The sequence below is a fragment of the Nomascus leucogenys genome, chromosome 4 (genome assembly GCF_006542625.1).
Source record: "Nomascus leucogenys isolate Asia chromosome 4, Asia_NLE_v1, whole genome shotgun sequence".
Taxonomy (NCBI): domain Eukaryota; kingdom Metazoa; phylum Chordata; class Mammalia; order Primates; family Hylobatidae; genus Nomascus; species Nomascus leucogenys.
The window spans coordinates 53,312,786-53,332,606 of record NC_044384.1 but is presented as its reverse complement, the minus strand read 5'-3'; the positions used below and the strand labels follow the sequence as shown (position 1 = coordinate 53,332,606).

Genomic DNA, 19,821 nt, shown 5'->3' with positions numbered 1-19,821 from the left:
GAAAAGACAGATCTCTGCAGCACTTACTTTCCTTTGGTTTTAAAGATTTTGTTTTTCTTGTTGGGGATGGGAGGTTGGGGGAGTGGCCACTGCAGTTTTTTCAGTGTTTAGGGTACTAAAGCTCTTAATTGCCCCGGCTTGTAATACTCCTTTGGGCTGGAATAATTTTTTTTTTAATGGAGTTTCTCTCTCGTTGCCTAGGCTACAGTGCAATGGCATGATCTCGGCTCACTGCAACCTCTGCCTCCCAGGTTCAAGAGATTCTCCTGCCTCAGCTTCCAGAGTAGCTGGGATTATAAGCGCCCGCCACCGCGCCTGGCTAATTTTTGTATTTTTAGTAGAGATGGGGTTTCGCCATGTTGGCCAGGCTGGTCTTGAACTCCTGACCTCAGGTGATCTGCTCACCTCAGCCTCCCATAGTGCTGGGATTACAGGCATGAGCCACCGTGCCCAGCCCATTCTTTCTTTTTTTCAAAGCCTGGAGGGACTGGCCCACGTGCCCCTTTTCTCCTGCCACTACTTGATAGCTCTCACCAGGCGGTCCCCTCCCCATCCAGGGGCACTGACTCCCAGCTTCTCCCGACTACTCTTGCTTTCCTGGGTCAAAGATACCCAGACTAGGATTAGTCTTGATGGCTATTGAAAGAAATGGAAGCAGCAGCAGTGTCCCGTCTATGCCCTGCCACTGTCTCCACTCCCCATCTTACAGACAGAAGCACACACAGGTGACTGTGCCAGGGTGCTGACGGCGGGAAGGAAGGCAGGCCCACCAGCATTCTGAAACAACACCCTGGCTTGGCAAGTCACGAGGACGCCACACTACAGGAGGCCTGATGTCTAGGGCGTGCTGAGGGCGGGGGCCAGAGACACCATCAGAGATGGTGCCAGGGCTGGGGCTGGCTGCTCGCCTATCCTCCCAGTCCTACCTCTGGGAAAATATCCTTGGGAGGAGAAAAGAAGGCATGGGCAGTACTAGACAGCACCAGTCACCAGACCATGGATACAGCCTTGGTGGCGGCAGCTGAGGCCGTGGTCTGGGGCATGTCCTGAGTGGGCACTCCCGCAGGTACTGGTGAAGAAACTCCGGCGAGTGAGGGCCTATCCAGGTCGCCACTCTGCCTTCTCCGAGAAAGTTCTACCCGCAGGACTGAAGACCTAGAAGCAATGTGTGTGTTGCCACAGCTGATTGGCTAATGGACAGGCATCGGAGCCAAGCTGAGCCAATCAGATGGTGTCTCTGTAGGACTAAGGGAGGGAAAAGAGGCCCTGGGCTTGCTGAGACTGGCACATGTTAATGGCAGCTCCTGCAATTTAAGTCCTCAGGGCGGTCCTGGTGTTTCCACCCCTGAGAGAAAGCTTCCACTAATTCTATGAGATGAACTAGTAAGCGCTTCCTATCTAAATACTCCGTTTAACTTTTCCTTAAGCCGGACGACTGGTTCTCGAGCAGGAGTAATTTTGACACTAGAGGGCATTTAGCAATGTCTAATGTCAAGAGTGTCTGGAGACACTCTTGGTTGTTGCAACCGGGAAGGGGGTGCTACTGGAATTTGATGGGTAGGGAGGGATGCTGCTGAAAACCCTACATTGCACAGGACAGCCCCCACCACAGAGAATTGTTTGGCCCCAAATGTTACTTTGAGCTTGACAGAGATCTTTTTTATTGCAGCCTAAGGAGCATGCAGCTCACCTTGATCCAATGATCAGTTCATTCCTAGCATCGTTAATGGTGGCTCAACCACATGCCTTTGCTACTGTGACGTAGTAGGAAGCAAACAGCATCACTGTGATGTATTCTCCCCAACATGTCTAACTTAAACCCATCATGTCTTTAGAGATGACTTCCAGTTTACAGGAAATTAGGGGATAGATTCATGAGCTAAACTACACATGACAAGGCAACCATACAAATCGAGATGGCAGGACATTTTGCAGGACAGCTGGCCCAGTCTCCAGCAAGTTGTAAAGGGCATTGTGGGGTCAAGCAGGGAAACTTGAATATAGTTGTGGAATTAGAGGATATAATTTTTTTTTTTTTTTGAAAATGGAAAGGTAAAGGTTATTGTCCAAAATAAGCACAGGAAAAGATCCAGAAAGCTACTCACTAATGTTTTAACATTGGCAATCTGAGTGGTGGGAACATACGGTATAGTTTTTTTTTTTTTTGGTTTGTCTATATTTTTAAATTTTCTACAATGTACATGTACTTCTTCTATAATATTAAAACGTTATTAAAAATAAACAATAGAGGTTGGTTGTGGTGGTGGCTCACACCTGTAATCCCAGCACTTTGGGAGGCCAAGGCAGAAGGATTGCTTGAGCCCAGGAGTTTGAGATCAACCCATGGGCAGCATAGTGAGACCATCTCTACAAAAAATGAAAAATTAGCTGAGTGTGGTGGTGCATGCCTGCAGCCCCAGCTACTTCCGGGGTGCTGAGCAGGGAGGACTGCTTGAACCTGGGAGGCTGAGACTGCAGTGAGCTATGATTGCACCACTGCATTACAGCCTGGGTGACAGCGCAAGACCCTGTCTCAAAAAAAATTTTTTAAGGCCGGGCACAATGGCTCATGCCTATTATCCCAGCACTTTGGGAGGCCGAGGTGGGTGGATCACCTGAGGTCAGAAGTTCAAGATCAGCCTACCAATATGGTGAAAACCCGTCTCTACTAAAAATACAAAAGTTAGCTGGGCATGGTGGCGGGTGCCTGTAATCCCACCTACTTGGGAGGCTGAGACAGGAGAATCACTTGAACCCAGGAGGCGGAGGTTGCAGTGAGCTGAGATTGTGCCATTGCACTCCAGCCTGGGTGACAGAGCGAGACTCTGTCTCAAAAAAAAAAAAATTAATTAATTAAAAAAAATACCCAATAGACTTTTGAACATATCCAGGGCTAGGTAAGTTGGGAGCTGCCTGCCAGCAAATTTGTCTATGTCTAGGAATGGTGGACATTCATACAGACAGACCATGAAAGATGTGAGCAACATGGGGGACACTTACCAAAGATGATGTTAAAGATAAAAGGCTACAGAGAGAGAGAGAGAAAGAGAATTGTATGGTTCTCCATAAAAAATGGGGCTGAAGCTCTAGACTCTTGGTGTGCTGAGAGTTGTAACCACATGTGTGCGTGTGCGCATATGCATGCGTATACGTTCACGTGCAGGGCATAAAACAACAATGAGAAAATCAGTAAAATTGGAGGGAGGGGAAAATTAAGGGAAGAGGCACAGTCATATCCATAATAAAACACTGAAGAAAAGTTCTGCAATCACTTATGCAGAGAACAGATCTCAACAGCTTTCCATGGAAGCCAGGACACAAGCAACTGCCACTTAAATGGTGTTCTGAAATATGAAATTATCTCAAAGATGAAATGGGTATCCAGCTCGGACAGCACATTTGCGGAATGAGCTTTTAGGGGTGGAGGATCTTGTGACTTCGGGATTGAATGCACTTGCTCACCCAGTCTTAAATGGCTAGGGAAAGAAGCAGGTAATCAATAAACATTCTCCCTAGCAAACTTAGTGAAAGAGATTCTCTCCTCATGCAAAAAACCATGTCCTGGCTGGGCACGGTGGCTCACACCTATAATCCCAGCACTTTGGGAGGCTGAGGTGGGCGGATCACTTGAGGTCAGGAGTTTGAGGCCAGCCTGGCCAACATGGTGAAACCCCGTCTGTACTAAAAATATAAAAATTAGCTGGGCGTGGTGGCGCGTGCCTGTAGTCCAGCCACTTGGGAGGCTGAGGAAAGAGAACTGCTTGAACCCAGGAGGCAGAGGTTGCAGTGAGCCGAGATTGCGCCACTGCACTCCAGCCTGGGCGACAGAGCAAGACTTTGTCTCAAAGAAACCAAAAAAACCTCAAAAACCATGTCCCTCCCAGGTTCAAGATAAAACTCTGACAAGGAAGAAAGCACCAATAGTACTGTTCGGGATGCACAGACTGAAAGCTCCTATGTGTACCTGTATTTGTGACTCCTGTAAACTGCACTGCTCCTGCTGATGCAATTCCATCACCAGCCACCAGAGCGGAAGGACCCCTTCAGCTTCTGCTGCCCCTCCCAGGTTCCAGAACACCCTGTACTGTAATTGACAGCCTGTCACCCAGAGGTTCTGTGGGAAATGTTTTAAAGCCCTGGGATACGTGAGTTTCATTTGACATGCTTTTGTTTTTTTTTCCTCAAGCGTGGGTTACAGCTAAATCCTTAGCCAATTAAAGGGTGTGTTTGGTACTTAGAATTGATAAATAGCAGGTCTTTAAGGGCTCTGGAATCCTCAGGAAGCATGCAAAAGGTGCAGAGAAGCAGCTGTGCCAATCCTAGGCAGGTGGGTGGGTGAGTCCTTAAGGAAACTGGCCACAGTTGAACTCCGTGTGGAAGTTTTTCCCTCCCCAGCACCTAACCTGAATGCTCTTGGAGGAAAAATAATGCCTGCTATGTAGGTTTATGTGCTAAGGGTTAAACCAAAGTACATGCCTAAAATACCTGGCTCAGTTTCTGGAACATACTGCAACTAAAAATGCATGGCTACTATCATTTCCAACTGTAATTCCCAATATATTCTTTTGTGATTCCCTGCAGCCTGCATCCTTTTTAATAATGAGAATTATAAATTAATATTATTCTGATAAGCAGCACACAATGATGATATTATATACACGTTTTGTATTTTCTACTCGGTCCTATATAATTTTGAAAGGAAGTGCATTGCCTACTCATATTTAGATTGTGGCTTCCCACATCTCTTTTAACCCTTTTCTGCTGTATTTCAGTGAATTAATACTAAGCATCGATTATGTGCCCAACACAAAAATGTCCTCTGGAAAAACATAAAAATGTCCCTGCCTGGAGAATCGCTTGAACCTGGGAGGCAGAGGTTGCAGTGAGCCAAGATCGCGCCACTGCCCATCTCAAAAAAAAAAAAAAAAAAAAGGCCCTGCCTGCAAGAACCTTATAATGTAGCAAGGAAGTGAAGATATATACACAAAATATCCAGAGTCCAAACATCAGGAAGTAGATCAGCAGGTTTCAGATGAACTGGTGGGAACAAGAGCCTAGTTTGAATGTGAGCCTCACTCCATTTATCTGTTTACCCATCCATGTGTTCATTCACTCACACCACAAATATTTACATGCTTAATATGTGGCAGGTGCTGAGCGTGTGGGGCAGATGCTGCTGGCTAGCTTCCCCAACAGCTATTTCAACCTCTTTCCCTTGCCTATTTCTCTTACTACAGAGGCTAAAAATAAGCAAAGAAAAAAAAAAAATCCCTTTCTCAGCCACCAAGGGCAGGGTCCATTCTGGCCAATGAGCCACAAAGGGAAAGTCTTCTGTGGGATCGTCTGACAAGGACAGAGTCTTGTGAGTTGAAAAGCTGTCTGTCCCTTTATCCTGCCTTGACTGAGGATGTGACGCCTGGAATGATGATGCCTGGTGCCATGATGCAGTCACCATATGATCTTGAGGTGACAGGCATGAGGCCAGAATGTCAACACTGAGGATGGCAAAACAGAAAGACAGAAAGCCTCCTGGTCCTCGATAACATTGCTGGGCAGATACCTCTGCCAACAACCACAGGCCTCTGACTTCTCATGTGAGAAAAACAAATCTCCAATAGTGTAAGCCGCTGTTAATTGGCTGTTCCCACTCTCGTAGCTGGAAGCATCCCTACCTCACAGCTGCACAGAGGGTGCTGCACAGTGAGTGATAGATGCACTGAGTGTGACCACGGAGAGTCAGGGGTACAGGTGAGCCTAAGCTACACTAGGCCCAGGCAGGTTTACTGGGGGATGTGGTGAAAAAGATGAGTCCTGAATTCCAGTAAAGGCTAGGGGAATGGCTGCATAGGTGCACAGAGGGGCAGTTGTCAGGGGGCAAGAGGAAGGTGTGTCTGAGGGACCAAGAGAAGTCCTGTAGGGACATGTGGAGGGCGAGAGTGGGTGAGGTGGGCAGGGGCCAGAGCTTTCTGGGCCTTGTGGGCTCTGACAGGGATGTGGCGCTTTGCTCTGTGAGACAGAGGAATGAATGGAAGAAGCCATGGCTGCTCATTTCTGCTTGACCCTCTGACTCTGGGAGGACGTGCCGGTCTCCAGGAGAATGCCTTGAAGACACAACAGAGCCAAGCATACGGCCCCCCCAGGTCTCCTGCCTGAGTCACTACATTCCTTAAGAGATACATGACCCTAGTCCTTGCCTTTTCTTCCATATGAGATAAAGTCTGACAGGTTGGTGATGACGCTTCTGTAATCTATAACACGCTGTACTCTTATACCCAAAGCTCAATGTATTCTGCTTGTAGCGTCTGAGCAAGTGTGATGTGATTTTCCATGTACTGACCCTCCACCGCCTGTATAACAAGCTGCGGGCTGAAATCCTGTGTGGGACCTCAGTAAGACTTCTGAGTAAAACTAACTTTAATTCTTGAAAAGCTTGGTTTATCTTCTTCATTCGACTGTTTCAGGAACAAGAGAAGGTCCCTGCAGAATTTGAAGCAGGAGCAACTCATGATACAGTACTCTTTTTAAAAAGGGCCACTGCACTCCAGCCTGGGGACAGGGCCGGACTCTGTCCAAAAAAAAAAAAAAAAAGAGTCACATGGTCAGGGATGGGGTAGGATGGTGGCAGGGAGAGAGAGGGGTGGGTGTAACTGTCAAATGACTAAAGGAGGGATCCTTGTGGTGATGGAACTGTTTGGAACCTTGACTGTATCAGTGTCAATATCCTGGTTGTGATCCTAGTATTTTGCAAGATGTTATTATTGGGGGGAACTGGGTAACACAGCATCTCTATTATGTCTTACAACTGTATGCAAATCTATAATGATGTCAAATTTAAAAGTTGAATTTTTAAAAAGTATCTCATAGTTTCAATGCAGAGAACAAGTCAAAAAGGGGTAAGAGTGGGAGAGGGGAGACCAATTATGAAGCCACTCCAAGGAGTCCAGAGAGCTGCTGGGCCTTGGGTTAGGGAGGTGGGATGAGGGTAGTGGATTGATTCGTGATGCGTCCAGGAGGTTAAGATGACGGACGCACTGACAGATCACATGTGGGAGGCGAAGAAGAGGAAAAAGTCCAGAAGGACTGCAGGTTCCTGCCTTGAGCAAGTAGGTGGATTCTGGCATCTTTTACTGAGATAGGATACAAAGGAAGAGGAGCAGATTTTGTTCTTGGTGGTGGTGGTGGCAGAGGGGGAGGCAGGCAGAGTGAGCTCATTTTTGGGCATCTAAAGTTTAAAGAGCAAATGAACTATCCAGGCAGGGATTCTGGGCTGGCATTTGGAAATGCAATCACCTAAACATGAGGTGATTTTCATATTGTACTAACCAAACCTTCTCCTGATGAAGTCCAGGCTATACATAACTTAGTGAAAAATATAATGAAATCCTATGGCAGTTTTTCCTTACTAGTATACATGTCTGTAGCTGTGATAACTTGACTTCTTTTTTGACAACTTTATTTAAAAATTGTTATTTTATTATTTTAATGACTTAAGTCATATGTGAATGCCTACTCATTGTAAAAACTAATGATAAAATTCACACTAAAGCACACGGAACTAAAAGTGAAATATCCTCCCTCGCCCGTTTCCAATTCTACTGCCTTTCCTCTAGGAAAATACGAGACAGTAAGAAATTGTTCCCCACCTCTCCACATCATGCTTTGGCCCTTCTCTCTACATGAGCTTACTTACTCCCTAAAGTGGGAAAGGATCCAGAGCTGACTGGGGAGCGCCTGACGTTGGTGGCGCCAGGTTGGACTAGTGGCCAGTCACTGCTGGAATCTGTGCCCTGAGCAGGGACCCAGCTTCCTGACTCCTCTTCCTGTCTCCACATGTGGCAAGCACCTGCTTTCTAGAACAGGCCTGGTTCTCTCCCTAGGTCTCTCTGTTTTACCTGCAGCTGCTGTGGGAAGCTGGCCTGCTCTCTTCAACTATGCTATTCATCAGCTGTGGCCTCGAAGACATGGGGCTGCTGTCTAAACCCAGTCAGTTCCCTTGATCACGTCTGAGAGTGTGTGACCCCAGGTGCAGACTGAGGGCTGGAGGTAGAGACTGCACTTTGGCCTTGGGCCTGCAGAGTGTTGTCTAATTCAGCTATTATCTGAGAGCCCTGTATAAAATTTTTGCCCAAATTAATAAAGTAGCATGGAGAAAAAGGCAGGAAAGAGGTTCAAAAGTTGTCATGCCAAGAAAAAACTGTATATACTATATTGAAAATTATCCTTGAAAAGCCTCTAGGAAGCTACCATATTAGAAATCGCTCCTTGGAATACCATGCAGCCATAAAAAGGAATGAGATCATGTCCTTGCAGGGATATGGATGAAGCTGGAAGCCATTATCCTCAGCAAACTAACACAGGAACAGAAAACCAAACACTGCATGTTCTCACTTATAAGTGGGAGCTGAACAATGAGAACACATGGACAAAGGGAGGGGAACAACACACACTGGGGCCTGTAGCAGGGATAGGAAGAGGGAGAGCATCAGGATAAATAACTAATGCATACACGGCTTAATACCTAGGTGATAGGTTGATAGGTGCAGCAAACCACCATAGCACATGTTTACCTATGTAACAAACCTGTACGTCCTGCACAAGCACCCCAGAACTTAAAATAATAATAATAATAATAAAGAAATTGCTCCTCAATATGCTTCCTTTCCTGAGCTGGAAGAGATCACTACTGATGAAGCGGCTTTCGCTTAGGAGCCATGTTGCACAAACCAAGCCCGCATGTCTTCAAACCCTGGAATCAAGCTCAGTGCAGTGAGATGCACACCATTGAGGGGGCCTTGGGAACTGCCCTTGGCTGGGAGCAGCGGGGTCCTGTGCCTTCCTCAGGCTCATTCCAGGGCTGCGGGAAGCTCATTCACCGGCTGCAGTTATTACACTCTCTCTATTTTCTTGCCAATTGCATATAGTTGCCATGTAAAATAAATGTGCACAGGATGCAACTCCTCTGTGCTCTCTTTTCCATTTGGCTAATAATCCTTGGCATGTGCCCCACTGTTCAAAATCCTGAAGGAGAAGATAAATAAGGGGCCCCTGAGCTTCTTATTAACTTGGGATCTACTCTTCTGGATCTTTTTCTATGCATTTATATATACATACATACCTGATCTTTTACATAAATAAAAACATACTATACATATGGTTCTGCAACTTAATATTTTCACTGAATCATGGAATTACGGATTTTCCCCCCACATATCAACAGATATAGATCTACCACATCTTTTAAACTAGTCCATAGTATGGATAGTCTATAATATTTGTAACCATCTGCCAATGAACTTTCTTTTTTAGAAAGTCCAGTTTTTGTAATTATAAACATGACGATAATAAACATCCTATATACAAATATCTTTACAGATTTACCTGAATATTTCTAGCAGATCAAAGAGTATGTATATTCGAAACTTTAACATTTACTGCTGAATTGTCCTCCAAAAATGTTTAATGATTTTGACTTCCAACCACACTGTATGTTCCCTAACACTGTATATTATACATCTTTTTAATTTTTGCCAATCTAATGGATAAAAGGGAGTATCTCATTTTATTTTTATTTGATACAAAAGAAACTTTTCAAATGTTTATTGCCAATTTCTGTTTTTTCTTTGGGAAAATTTTGTTCATAGCTAAAAAAATTTTTCCACTGGGTTGTTTGTATGTTTCTTATAGATTTTTAAGATAGATCTTTTATGATGGGTATTCATCTTTTGTTGCAAATGTTTCTTACAGTCTGACACTTGTCTTGTGTTTGTATATGATGTCTTCAATTCAACTATTTTTTATAAAGGATAGCTTCTGGGTATGAAGTCTCACTTAGACAGGCCCCTTCTGCCTCAAATTTATACTTTTAGAAATTTCTTTGTATTTTTTCATAATACTTTTATTGCCCTCGTTTTTGTATTTATTTCTGAAATTTTTGTGAATTTATGATGTAGGATAGGGCTCTGGCTTTACAATTCCCTCAAATGTCTCAGTGCTGATCATCTCAGTGCCTATTACTGACTATTGCTTTCTTTTCCTACTGATGTGAAATGCCACCTTTACAGTACGTCAAATTCCTATGCACCTGTACATCTATCTCTGGACCCTATTCTTCTCCATTGATTTGTATATTTCAGTGCTGTCAGAACGACACCTTTAAATTAATATAGCTCGAAAGTCTGTTTTGACGTTGATAGGACACATCCACCATTACCCACGTTTACCACCATTACCATGACCAGAAATACTTTTTTTTAGCTATCCTTACGCTTTTTTTCTTCTACACAAACTTTATAAATGGTTCAAATTTCATTTAGAAAAATCTATTACTTAAGTGGGTTTGCACTGACTATATAGAATAATTTGAGGATAACTGACATCTTAACAATATTGAGGTTTCCCATCCAGGAACCTAGAATGTTCCTTCATTTATTCAATTCTTTTACACTTGTGTGTAGAGATCTGTGGTTTTCTTAATCAGAATTTGCTTGTTTCTCGTTAGGTTTATTCCTAGGTGTTATAATTTTTGTTGTATATTTTTTTATTATAGCTTATGATTGGCTCTTGCTATTCTCTAAAAAGGCTATTGACTGGCTGGGCACAGTGGCTCATGCCTGTAATCCCAGCAATTTGGGAGGCTGAGGCAGGTGGATCACCTGAGGTCAGGAGTTTGAGACCAGCCTGCCCAACATGGAGAAACCCCGTCTCTACTAAAAATATGAAAAACTAGCTAGGTGTGGTCGTGGGCACCTGTAATCCCAGCTACTCGGGAGGCTGAGGCAGGACAATTGCTTGAACCCAGGAGGCAGAAGTTGCGGTGAGCCAAGATCACGCCACTGCACTCTAGCCTGGGTGACAAGAGCAAAACTCCATCTCAAAAAACAAACACAAACAAACAAAAAAGCTATATATTGATCCTGAATTGGGCTGCTTTAATGAGTTCTTTGTAAGTTCGAATAGCATTAAGTTGACTCTTTAGAATCATCCATTTGAAGAAACATTATCAGCTGCAAAAGTTACATTTTCGTGAATTCCCTTCTAATATTAACACTTTCTATTTGTTCTCCTTGTCTGACTCCATTGCCTAGAGTTACCAGCACAGTGTGGGCCATCTCAGCGTGACTAACCTTAACACTTGTTACTAACTGTAAAGGGAATAATTCTAAAATTTTACTGTTCATGTTTGCTTTCGATTTCTGGGAGTGGGGAGGGGGAAGTCTTCATTAAGCTAAGGAGGTTTCCCTTTATTCTCTAGCTCTCTAAGACATATCAGAAATGAGCTTTGAATTTAATCAATTCCTTTTCAATTTGTTCAAGTGAATTATAATTCAATGCTTTAAATGAAAAGCGATCCTCTTAGTCATGTAGAAGTTTAATGACCATAACCACTATTTCATGAATAGTGAACCATGTCAAAGAGAACTCTGGCACCTTTCAAGTTGGTGTATGTTAATAATGTAGAACTAGAAATATTTTTTTGGAGCACATAAAAAAATCACATATTTATGCTATTGGTGATTTAACATGGATCCCTCACCTTGAAATCATCAGGAATGAGGAGTTTGGATGTTCGTAGAAAATTCAAGATATATCTGAACATCTGTCCATCTCTGTCAATGAAATAGTGCTGTTTGAGACTGTCCAAAACAATGGGCTCTGTACCATCAAAAAGTCTTCCGATTCTGTGATAGAAAAGAGGGAACAGTGAAGACAATTAGATCAATTGTTCGGCCACTAAGACTAAGAGGTGTCTTTTATCACTGTCAAAGGTAGCACTTTTGAAGATGGCAGTAGGGAAAAATTACAATTGTCTGCAAAGTGTTGGTCCCCGCTTGATAAATATCTCAGGACGAGACCATTCAAAATAGTCCTAGGCTTTGTCAAATAAATTCTTTTATTCACTGTCTTTCACCTGCAAAGAAAATGTTCCTGACATGGTGATTACGGCTAAGTGCCGTCACTGTAATGGAACATCTTTCCCCGTGTTACTTAAAACAAGCTTCTCTGCTACTTAAAAAATGTTATTGCTCCAAAGCATCTTTGAAACAGATTCTACTAAAAAAGAATTCTGTTTTTAAGAAATCATTTTCTGAGTTTTCCCCACCCATGAATCCCAAACTTTCTAAAAATAAGGCAAAGCCTATATGTTGACATCTACATTTAATTATATAAAAAAGAATAATTTAAAATATCACTCATCTAGGAGAATATGTTTTCCAATAACAATATACACTACAGTTTCTTAGGTCTCAGCAAAAAGCATTTTTAACAGCCAGGCATCATTACAAAAAAATATTTGGCCACCCCTAAAATATGACCTGTTCCGGAACATGAGTAGCTATGCTTAAAAACAAGGATCCACAATATGCTTTTCCCAATTTTGGAATGAACATTTGTATGGTGTGCTACAGTTAAAGTGTTTTGCATCTATCATCATTTATCCCATCAATAAAAGCTGAACCTATACACATTAGTATATATTCAGTTAATAGAAGGTGGTCATATCTATACTGTGAAAACACAGAGGGCTGGCTAATGACATGCAAGCATTTCATATCAGAGAATAGAATTTACAAACTAGAAATCGGTTGCTGTACCAAAAGGTACATTTTACTTTCATTAACATTGTGGGCAGGCAAACGGCTCAATTTTTTAATGAAAAGCTTTTGCTGATCTACTAACAAATCTCTCTCTGATTTGGAACAACATCATTTTGTTGCTCTGAAGATGATTTTGAAATTATACATTTTCTAATCATAGGTTGAAGTGGGGCAGGTGTAATGATAAATCAATAATTTCACCCCCCTTAAAATACAACAAACAAACAAGTAGGAAAGCTTCTTCCCTCTCTCCCCCAAAAGAAAGGCATGTGAATTTTTGTTTCAATAAAAAACTTTTAAAGATAATTTTAAAGCTCATGTTTTAAAATCATGTTTAAAAACTCATGTTACCTTACTCTGAAGGTAGTAAGTGCAAAGAGGAAAGCAAGTAATTATGGTAGGGTTATTTTCTAAAATTCAATAAATATTTTTGAGCTAGCATTTTATCCAACTTTCCATGAATTGCCTGTGATTATCCAGGGTGTGGATTACAACCTTTCTGGGATTCTTTCACTGCATGCCACCTAGTCATTCATTTCTCACTGACACATCAATCAAACAGTAGGCTTGAAACTAAAATGTGCTTAGTCACTTACTTGTAGTGTTTCCAGGACAATTTGATACAGGATGAAAAAGAATGAGATTTGTTTGCCTATTATTAAAACATTTTACTCTTCACTCTTAATAACATGATAAATTTCCAGTTGACAGGGGAAGAAAAGGGCACTATATTAAGTGCTTTCCAGATGCCTTGTACCATTCTTAGTACTTTATATATGTAACAAACCCATTATCTTCATTTTAAAGGTGAAGAAATAGGCTCGAAAAGATGATTAACTTGCCCAACTAGTTAAGCAGCATTGGGGGATTTGTGCACAGTCTGTCTGGTCCTAAAGGGGCCTCCCTTACAACAATCGGAGTGAAGAGAATTACCAATATCGAATGAAAGCTTATGGTCTAGAGTTTTATTTCTGCCATATATTTGTGGAGTGAGAATTTCACAATGAAATCCAAGCACCTATAGCGAAATAAGTCAGTATCAGTGATCTTGTCACTTGTAAGAGAGGAAAAGTGGGTATTTTGGTCTTTTAAAAATCCTGTTTTTTAATTTTTAGATAAACTCTCATTTTCAGGTCTAGACTTGGATGTACGCTTGCACAGCATGAGTGATTAATAAACCTATGCGGAGTGAATGTGTAAAAGTATCAGGACTGAGGAGTGTGGAATGAGAATGGGGTTTGGCTAGTTACTAGCTGTAATCTAGGTGAATCAACTTCTCTGTCTCCATTTTTTTTTAAATTAAGTCTCTTTGTTTTATAAATAACTTTAACTTTTTCTCAGGGATGATGAGGAAATCCAGTGTGCTCATGGTGAACTCAAAAAATGCACAGCAATAGAAAGTATTCCAAGACAGCCAACAAAAATTTCTATAAAAGCAGCTCTTAAAAGACTGCAAGTGCTAAGGCACAGGATTTAAGGAGAAAAAGGAACAATCCTGGAAGTGCATTGTTTATAGACCTTTCTAAAAATAGGAGAGAAGTGTCATTTAAATGGTTTTTAAGATGCAAAAACCAAGAACAAAAAACAACCTCGGGTGTGGATGCAATGAGGCATCTTCACTTCCAATGTAGTTAAAATAGAAAACAGCTGCAAAGAGAAGAGCAGGAGGGAGATCTGAAGCGAGCACTAGCAGAGCTGGCCCCACGAGTAACCTAGAGGCCGCCTGGGCGTCCGGGCAGGAGAGACAGTGGGGAGAAGTGGACTCTTCAGGCGGCCTCCACCAAGACCAGAGGAGACGAAAAGCTGAGGAAGGCCTGGATTCCACCCAGCACAAGAGGAACCCTAGCCAGGGAATTTTTCTTATGAGGGGGTCCAGTCAAAGGGCAGCAAGAAAGGCCCAGGCCCTGTCTTGGGGACCCACTTGCCTGGTGAAACCGCAGGCCCCCCGCCAGGCCGTGGGAACGCTAGCGGCCAGCTCGGCCAGACCCGATGGAAGGGGCTGAAAAACGCGCGCTGCCAAAAGACTGCGTGGGCTCCGTGGGAGCAGAGCAGGCAAGGGGTGTGGAGAGAAAGGGGAAAGGGCTGGAAGGGAAGGGTGCTTGGGCCGCGGAGGCACAGGCCTGGAGGAGGTGAAAGCCTCTCAGAGAAGAAAACGTTCCCCATTGGAAGCAACAAACGTTGGGAGTAATAAAAAGAAACGCAGGGCTGCTGATTTCTGCCAACTTTAAAAGGAGGAACGTTGGAGTTGTGAAAACACGGTGGAGGGGGCATGTGGTGCCAAGGGTCGTAAAATGGCGTCCCTGGGTGGTTTTTGAGATTGGCAGGACTGTGCTGTGGAAAAGTATTGTTTGGCTAAGTAAATAATGGGGAAAATCGGCACAGGCTGTATTTCTTGTGGACATGTGAATGGAGTTACAAATCAAACTGCAGTGATTTGTAAACTCTGATGCCTGAAAACTATGTGGAACTCATTACAGTTTACTAACCTTGGAGAACATTCCTCTTTTCCAACTAGCCAAGACCAAGCTGGCTCCAGACGATGTATGGCTGGTTTTGGATTTTTTTTTTTTTTTTTTCACTCATTGAATCAAGTGGCAATGCTGAGAACGACTTTCTTCCACCAATTTCTTTTTGTTTTTTAAGGATGATCATTACTATTTTAACTAGTTTTTTTTACTTTTTAAAACATTTTATTTTGAACAATTTCAACTTATGCCAAAGCAGAGAAAATAGTAGAATGAACCCCCATATGACCATCAACCAGCTTCAAAAGCTGTCAATTCCTGGTTAATTTTGTTTCAACTCTACCTCTATGCCTCATTCTCCTTTCCACTGGTTATTCTGAGGTAAATCTCAAACACTGTATTATTTTACTGTACATATTTTATTAACTAATAAGATTGGAAAGCTCACTCAAAATATGTTCACTTAAAAAAAAGTTCATTAAAAACGACAGATACTGAATTCCACTCTTAATATTAGCTTTTTAATATTAGCACCCTGAGGCCGCACATGGTGGCTCATGCCTGTAATCCCAGCACTTTGGGAGGCCGAGGCGGGCAGATCCCAAGGTCAGGAGTTCAAGACGAGCCTGACCAACATGGTGAAACCCCGTCTCTACTAAAAACACAAAAATTAGCCAGGCGTGGTGGCGCGCACCTGTAATCCCAGCTACTCGGGAGGCTGATACAGAGAATTGCTTGAACCCGGGAGATAGAGGTTGCAGTGAGCCAAGATCGTGTCACTGCACTCCAGCCTGGGCAACAGAGGGAGACTTTGTCTTAAAAAAAAAAAAATTAGCACTCTGTTGATTACTCTTGTTTATAGAGCAAATAATGCAAGACCTAATCTCTGAGGGAACCAAGCTCATTTGGTGGGAAGTGAGTCTGGCTCTCTCCACTCTCCCTGGCATCGTGTGCTGTCCATACTGTGCATTAAAGAATGGTCTTAAGTCAAAGAGAGTATGCGGCTAGGATCCTACATTTGGCTTAGCGTGAATCATTCATTAAGAATTTTTTCTTGTGTATTCATTCATTTTATGGACCTGATTTCTCTAATTTCCTGTGACTCAGGTTCTTAAGAATTTCTTTGTTTCTTGTGTAATCATTCAGTTACTCATTCACTCTTTCCACCAGTATTAGTGGGGGCTCACTATGCCAGATACAGGGGATGCAGTAGTAAATAAGCCAAAGTCATTGCTTTTGTGGAATTTAAGTCGTCGGGGCTGGGCGTGCGGGTCAAGTGCAGTGTGATAAAGTGTGTCACTGGGTATGCACAGTGGGCTCAGGAGGTGCACCTGGCTCACCTAACTCAATCTGGGGTTAGCAGGGAAGAGAGAGAAAGCTCATTGGAGACCTGAAGGAGAAGAAGTTGGCCAGGTACAGGGGCAGGAGGTAAGGTTAGGTAGGCAGGGAGAGGGGTGGGGAAGATACAAAGACTTGTAGCCAAACCCTGCCATGTGATTACTCTCTATTGGGGTGTAGTCAGGCTGGCTGAAAAATGAGGCTGAAGCAGCAGAAGCCAGATTGTAAAAAGCCATGTGAGCCGGGTCAAGGAGTTTAGATTTGGTCTCAAGGGCAATGGGGACAGGTGTCAGGCTATGTTGTCAGGGACAGTAAGTAAAAGAGCACATTTAGGAGTGAGACAGAGTCAAGATGCCACATCTGAAATCATGCCTTCTCACAGACACAGCTTCTGGCTTATCCAAATCCTGTTTTGCCTTGCTTTGACTACGTCATTTGCATAATGCAGTGGTTCTTAACCCTGGCTACACAGTGGCATCACCTGGGCAACTCTGAAAAAATAATGATGCTGGGCCCCCATCCCCAGCTATTCTGATGTAATTGGTTGGGAATGAAGCCCAGGCATCTGTATTTTTTTTTAAAACTCTCTAAGTCTCAACTGAGTTGAGAACCAGTGTAAAGGAGGTTGAGCAGAGAGACCAACGAGGAGGCAAGTCAACATCAATTGAGACCCTGTCACTCTGAAATGTCAGAGCATACTTTCTTAAACTGTGAAGGATCTCCAGGACAACCAAGTTCAGCCTCTCATTTACAAATGGAGACACCGAGTCCCAAATATATAACACTCAAGGATGCATGGCTGGCTAGACACAGAGGTGGCTCCAGACCCCACCATGCTGCCCCTGTGGTGATTGGCACAATGGTCAAGTTCAAGCCCACGGGGGACAATGGCTCTAATGCCAGTTACTACTCATTGAATAGCATTATGTGCCAAAGAGTCAGCTGGCTGCTTTAAGGGTTTATATCTCATTTAATCGTTAAAATGAGGTCAAGGAAATCATTGGTAGACTGAGAAGATACCCTACACTGAACTGAACCAACCCAAACTGAAACACCCCAAGACTTCTGAGGTTCCTTTCAAACTGCTGGTACAATCATAAAGAGGCCTAAGGAGGGATGGGAAAGAGGATTCTCAGGGCAACGGAAACCTCTGGGAAGAGTAGTACACATGAGGTTTCGTCTCCATTTACCTTGCAGCTCTTGTTCCATTATGTGCTGTGTCCCTACACTTAATCCTGAAAATTCTTATGGGATTTGTCACTTTACAGCTAAGGAAGTTTAGCTTGAAGAGGCTGCCAACTCTGCCGAAGCTGCCTTCTGGCTCCAGGCTCTATACCCCCCACCCTTCCCATGCTGTGCTGTCTAGGGCACCCCATGCCACCTCATGCACCAAGGCATGTAACTCGACACCAGTCCCGGCTTTACCCAGAGGCCAGCAGGTTAATCCTTTCAACTGTCCCCTGCGGTCCATGCATGGTAATTACAGAGGGAGGGCTCATCTGCATTGCTGCAGGATCGACCAACCCAGAGAGGGTGGAGACATCCTGCTCAGGGGTGAGGCTGGGGAAAGAAGTGCAAAGACAGATGGACCACAGGATGAGGACGGCGAGAAAAGGGAAGGGCTCCCGTGGTTGGGCCCTTTTATCCATTTGGCTCTCCTTTGCCAATAAATGCCTTTTTTTCTCTATGTCTAGGCTTCCAAGCCATGGGAAATATGGTTTGGACTTTAGGAAAAGATTTCATTTAGTTTCTGGTCCAGAATTATTTTGCTGGCTAAGAGATTCAGAGGCTACTTACAAATGACATCTTTAGCATTTGGAGATATTTAATTACAAGAGTGATACCTGCTTATGTTGTCAACTGGAAAAGTATAGAGGGTGAAGGAGCAGCAAAACAGAAGAACAATCTGCTGTGAGCCCACCACTCAGCAGGGAATTACTTTAAAAAAATCTGATTTAAAGAATATTTTTCTGTCTTTTCTTTTTTCTTTTTGTTTGAGAGTGAGTCTCGCTCTGTCACCCAGGCTGGAGTGCAGTGGCACGATCTCGGCTCACTGCAACCTCTGCCTCCCGGGTCAAAGTGATTCTCCTGCCTCAGCCTCCCGAGTAGCTGGGATTACAGGCACCTGCCACCATGCCCGGCTAGTTTTTGTATTTTTAGTAGAGTTGGGGTTTCACCATGTTGGCCAGGCTGGTCTTGAACTCCTGACCTCAAGTAATCTGCCTACCACGGCCTCCCAAAGTACTGGGATTACAGGCATGAGCCACCACGCCCAGCCTAATGAGTATTTTTCTATTGAACCATTTGGTTTTTGGAAGCACTTGTAGCTTCATACTTTTTTATGGCTACTAATTTGGATTCCCAACCAACATTTTTTCCTAATATCTGAAACCTAAGATAGATAAATCCAGGGTGGAGGCTGGGCGAAGGTGTGTAAGTTGTGTGCATGCACAACAGAGATGTGTGTGTGTGTGTGTGTGTGTGTGTGTATGAGAGGCATGTGCAGAGCTGACACCGCAGGTGCAACCTAAACTCAGGACAGCAGGAAGGGAAGGAGTCGTGGAGAGAGGAGATGTTGTTGCAACCAAAGGGTTCCTTTGCCTCCTTTCTGCTGAGATGAGAGAGGAACGAAACAAAGTGGGTGGAAGGGAAGGAAATGCTAGGTTAACATAGGAAACCTTTGGAAAAATAGGGGCTCAATATTGTATTCTCCCTGTTTTTGCATATATTTTTAAATGTCCATAATAAAAAGTTTTTCTGTTAAAAAAGGGAATGCGATGCTGGAGATAATTATGGTGTAAAAACTATCATCAGTCAACTTGTTGTTTCAGAAGTCTGCATTATCATAAACAGCATTTAATTCGTTTAAAGTATTATAACTGTTAAAAATTCTGGGACTAGCTCTTTAAGATTTCCAGACTCAAGAAATTTCATCTATATTTCATGAACACAGATAAAAATTAATTCAGAGCTTGTTATAGAAATGGATAGAAGTAATTTAAGAGAAGGGGGAAAAATACCTTCTAAGTAAAAACAAACAAAACAAATTATATCTACTTATGAGGAGATAATGTTTCTAGTACCTGTTCCCTGAGGTGGCATCATTTTCTTAAATGATACATAGAACTGAAGAAAGTAGGGGAGAAAGGAAAGGCAAGTTTGAAATACAAGAAAAAGTATGAGTGCAATAACAAGTCAGGAACTCAGCGTTTTGGAGAATCCATCACTGAGGGCTCAGGGCCACTTGGGGGTAGCTGATTCTCTAGTAAGCTTATTAATCCTCCCCTGACTTCGGTTAGAAAATTTTTAAAAATTGGAGGGTTACATTGTTTACTACGAAAAGTACTATTACAATGAAACTGACTTTTTTTAGAATTGACATAAGTAGACTTTTTGTTTCTTCATTTACTGAATGCCCACCA

At 43.1% G+C, this 19,821-nt stretch overlaps 1 protein-coding gene across 3 annotated transcripts in view; it reads right to left on the bottom strand.

Annotated features, from left to right (window-relative positions):
* KCTD1 (potassium channel tetramerization domain containing 1) overlaps positions 1 to 19,821 on the bottom strand; it is a 203,912-nt gene that overhangs the window by 9,966 nt on the left and 174,125 nt on the right. For all 3 annotated transcript variants that reach the window (XM_030810621.1, XM_030810622.1, XM_012506358.2), the window contains exon 3: positions 11,534 to 11,678. In XM_030810621.1, the coding sequence (XP_030666481.1) occupies positions 11,534 to 11,678 (145 nt within the window). The remainder of the gene's footprint in view (positions 1 to 11,533; positions 11,679 to 19,821) is intronic.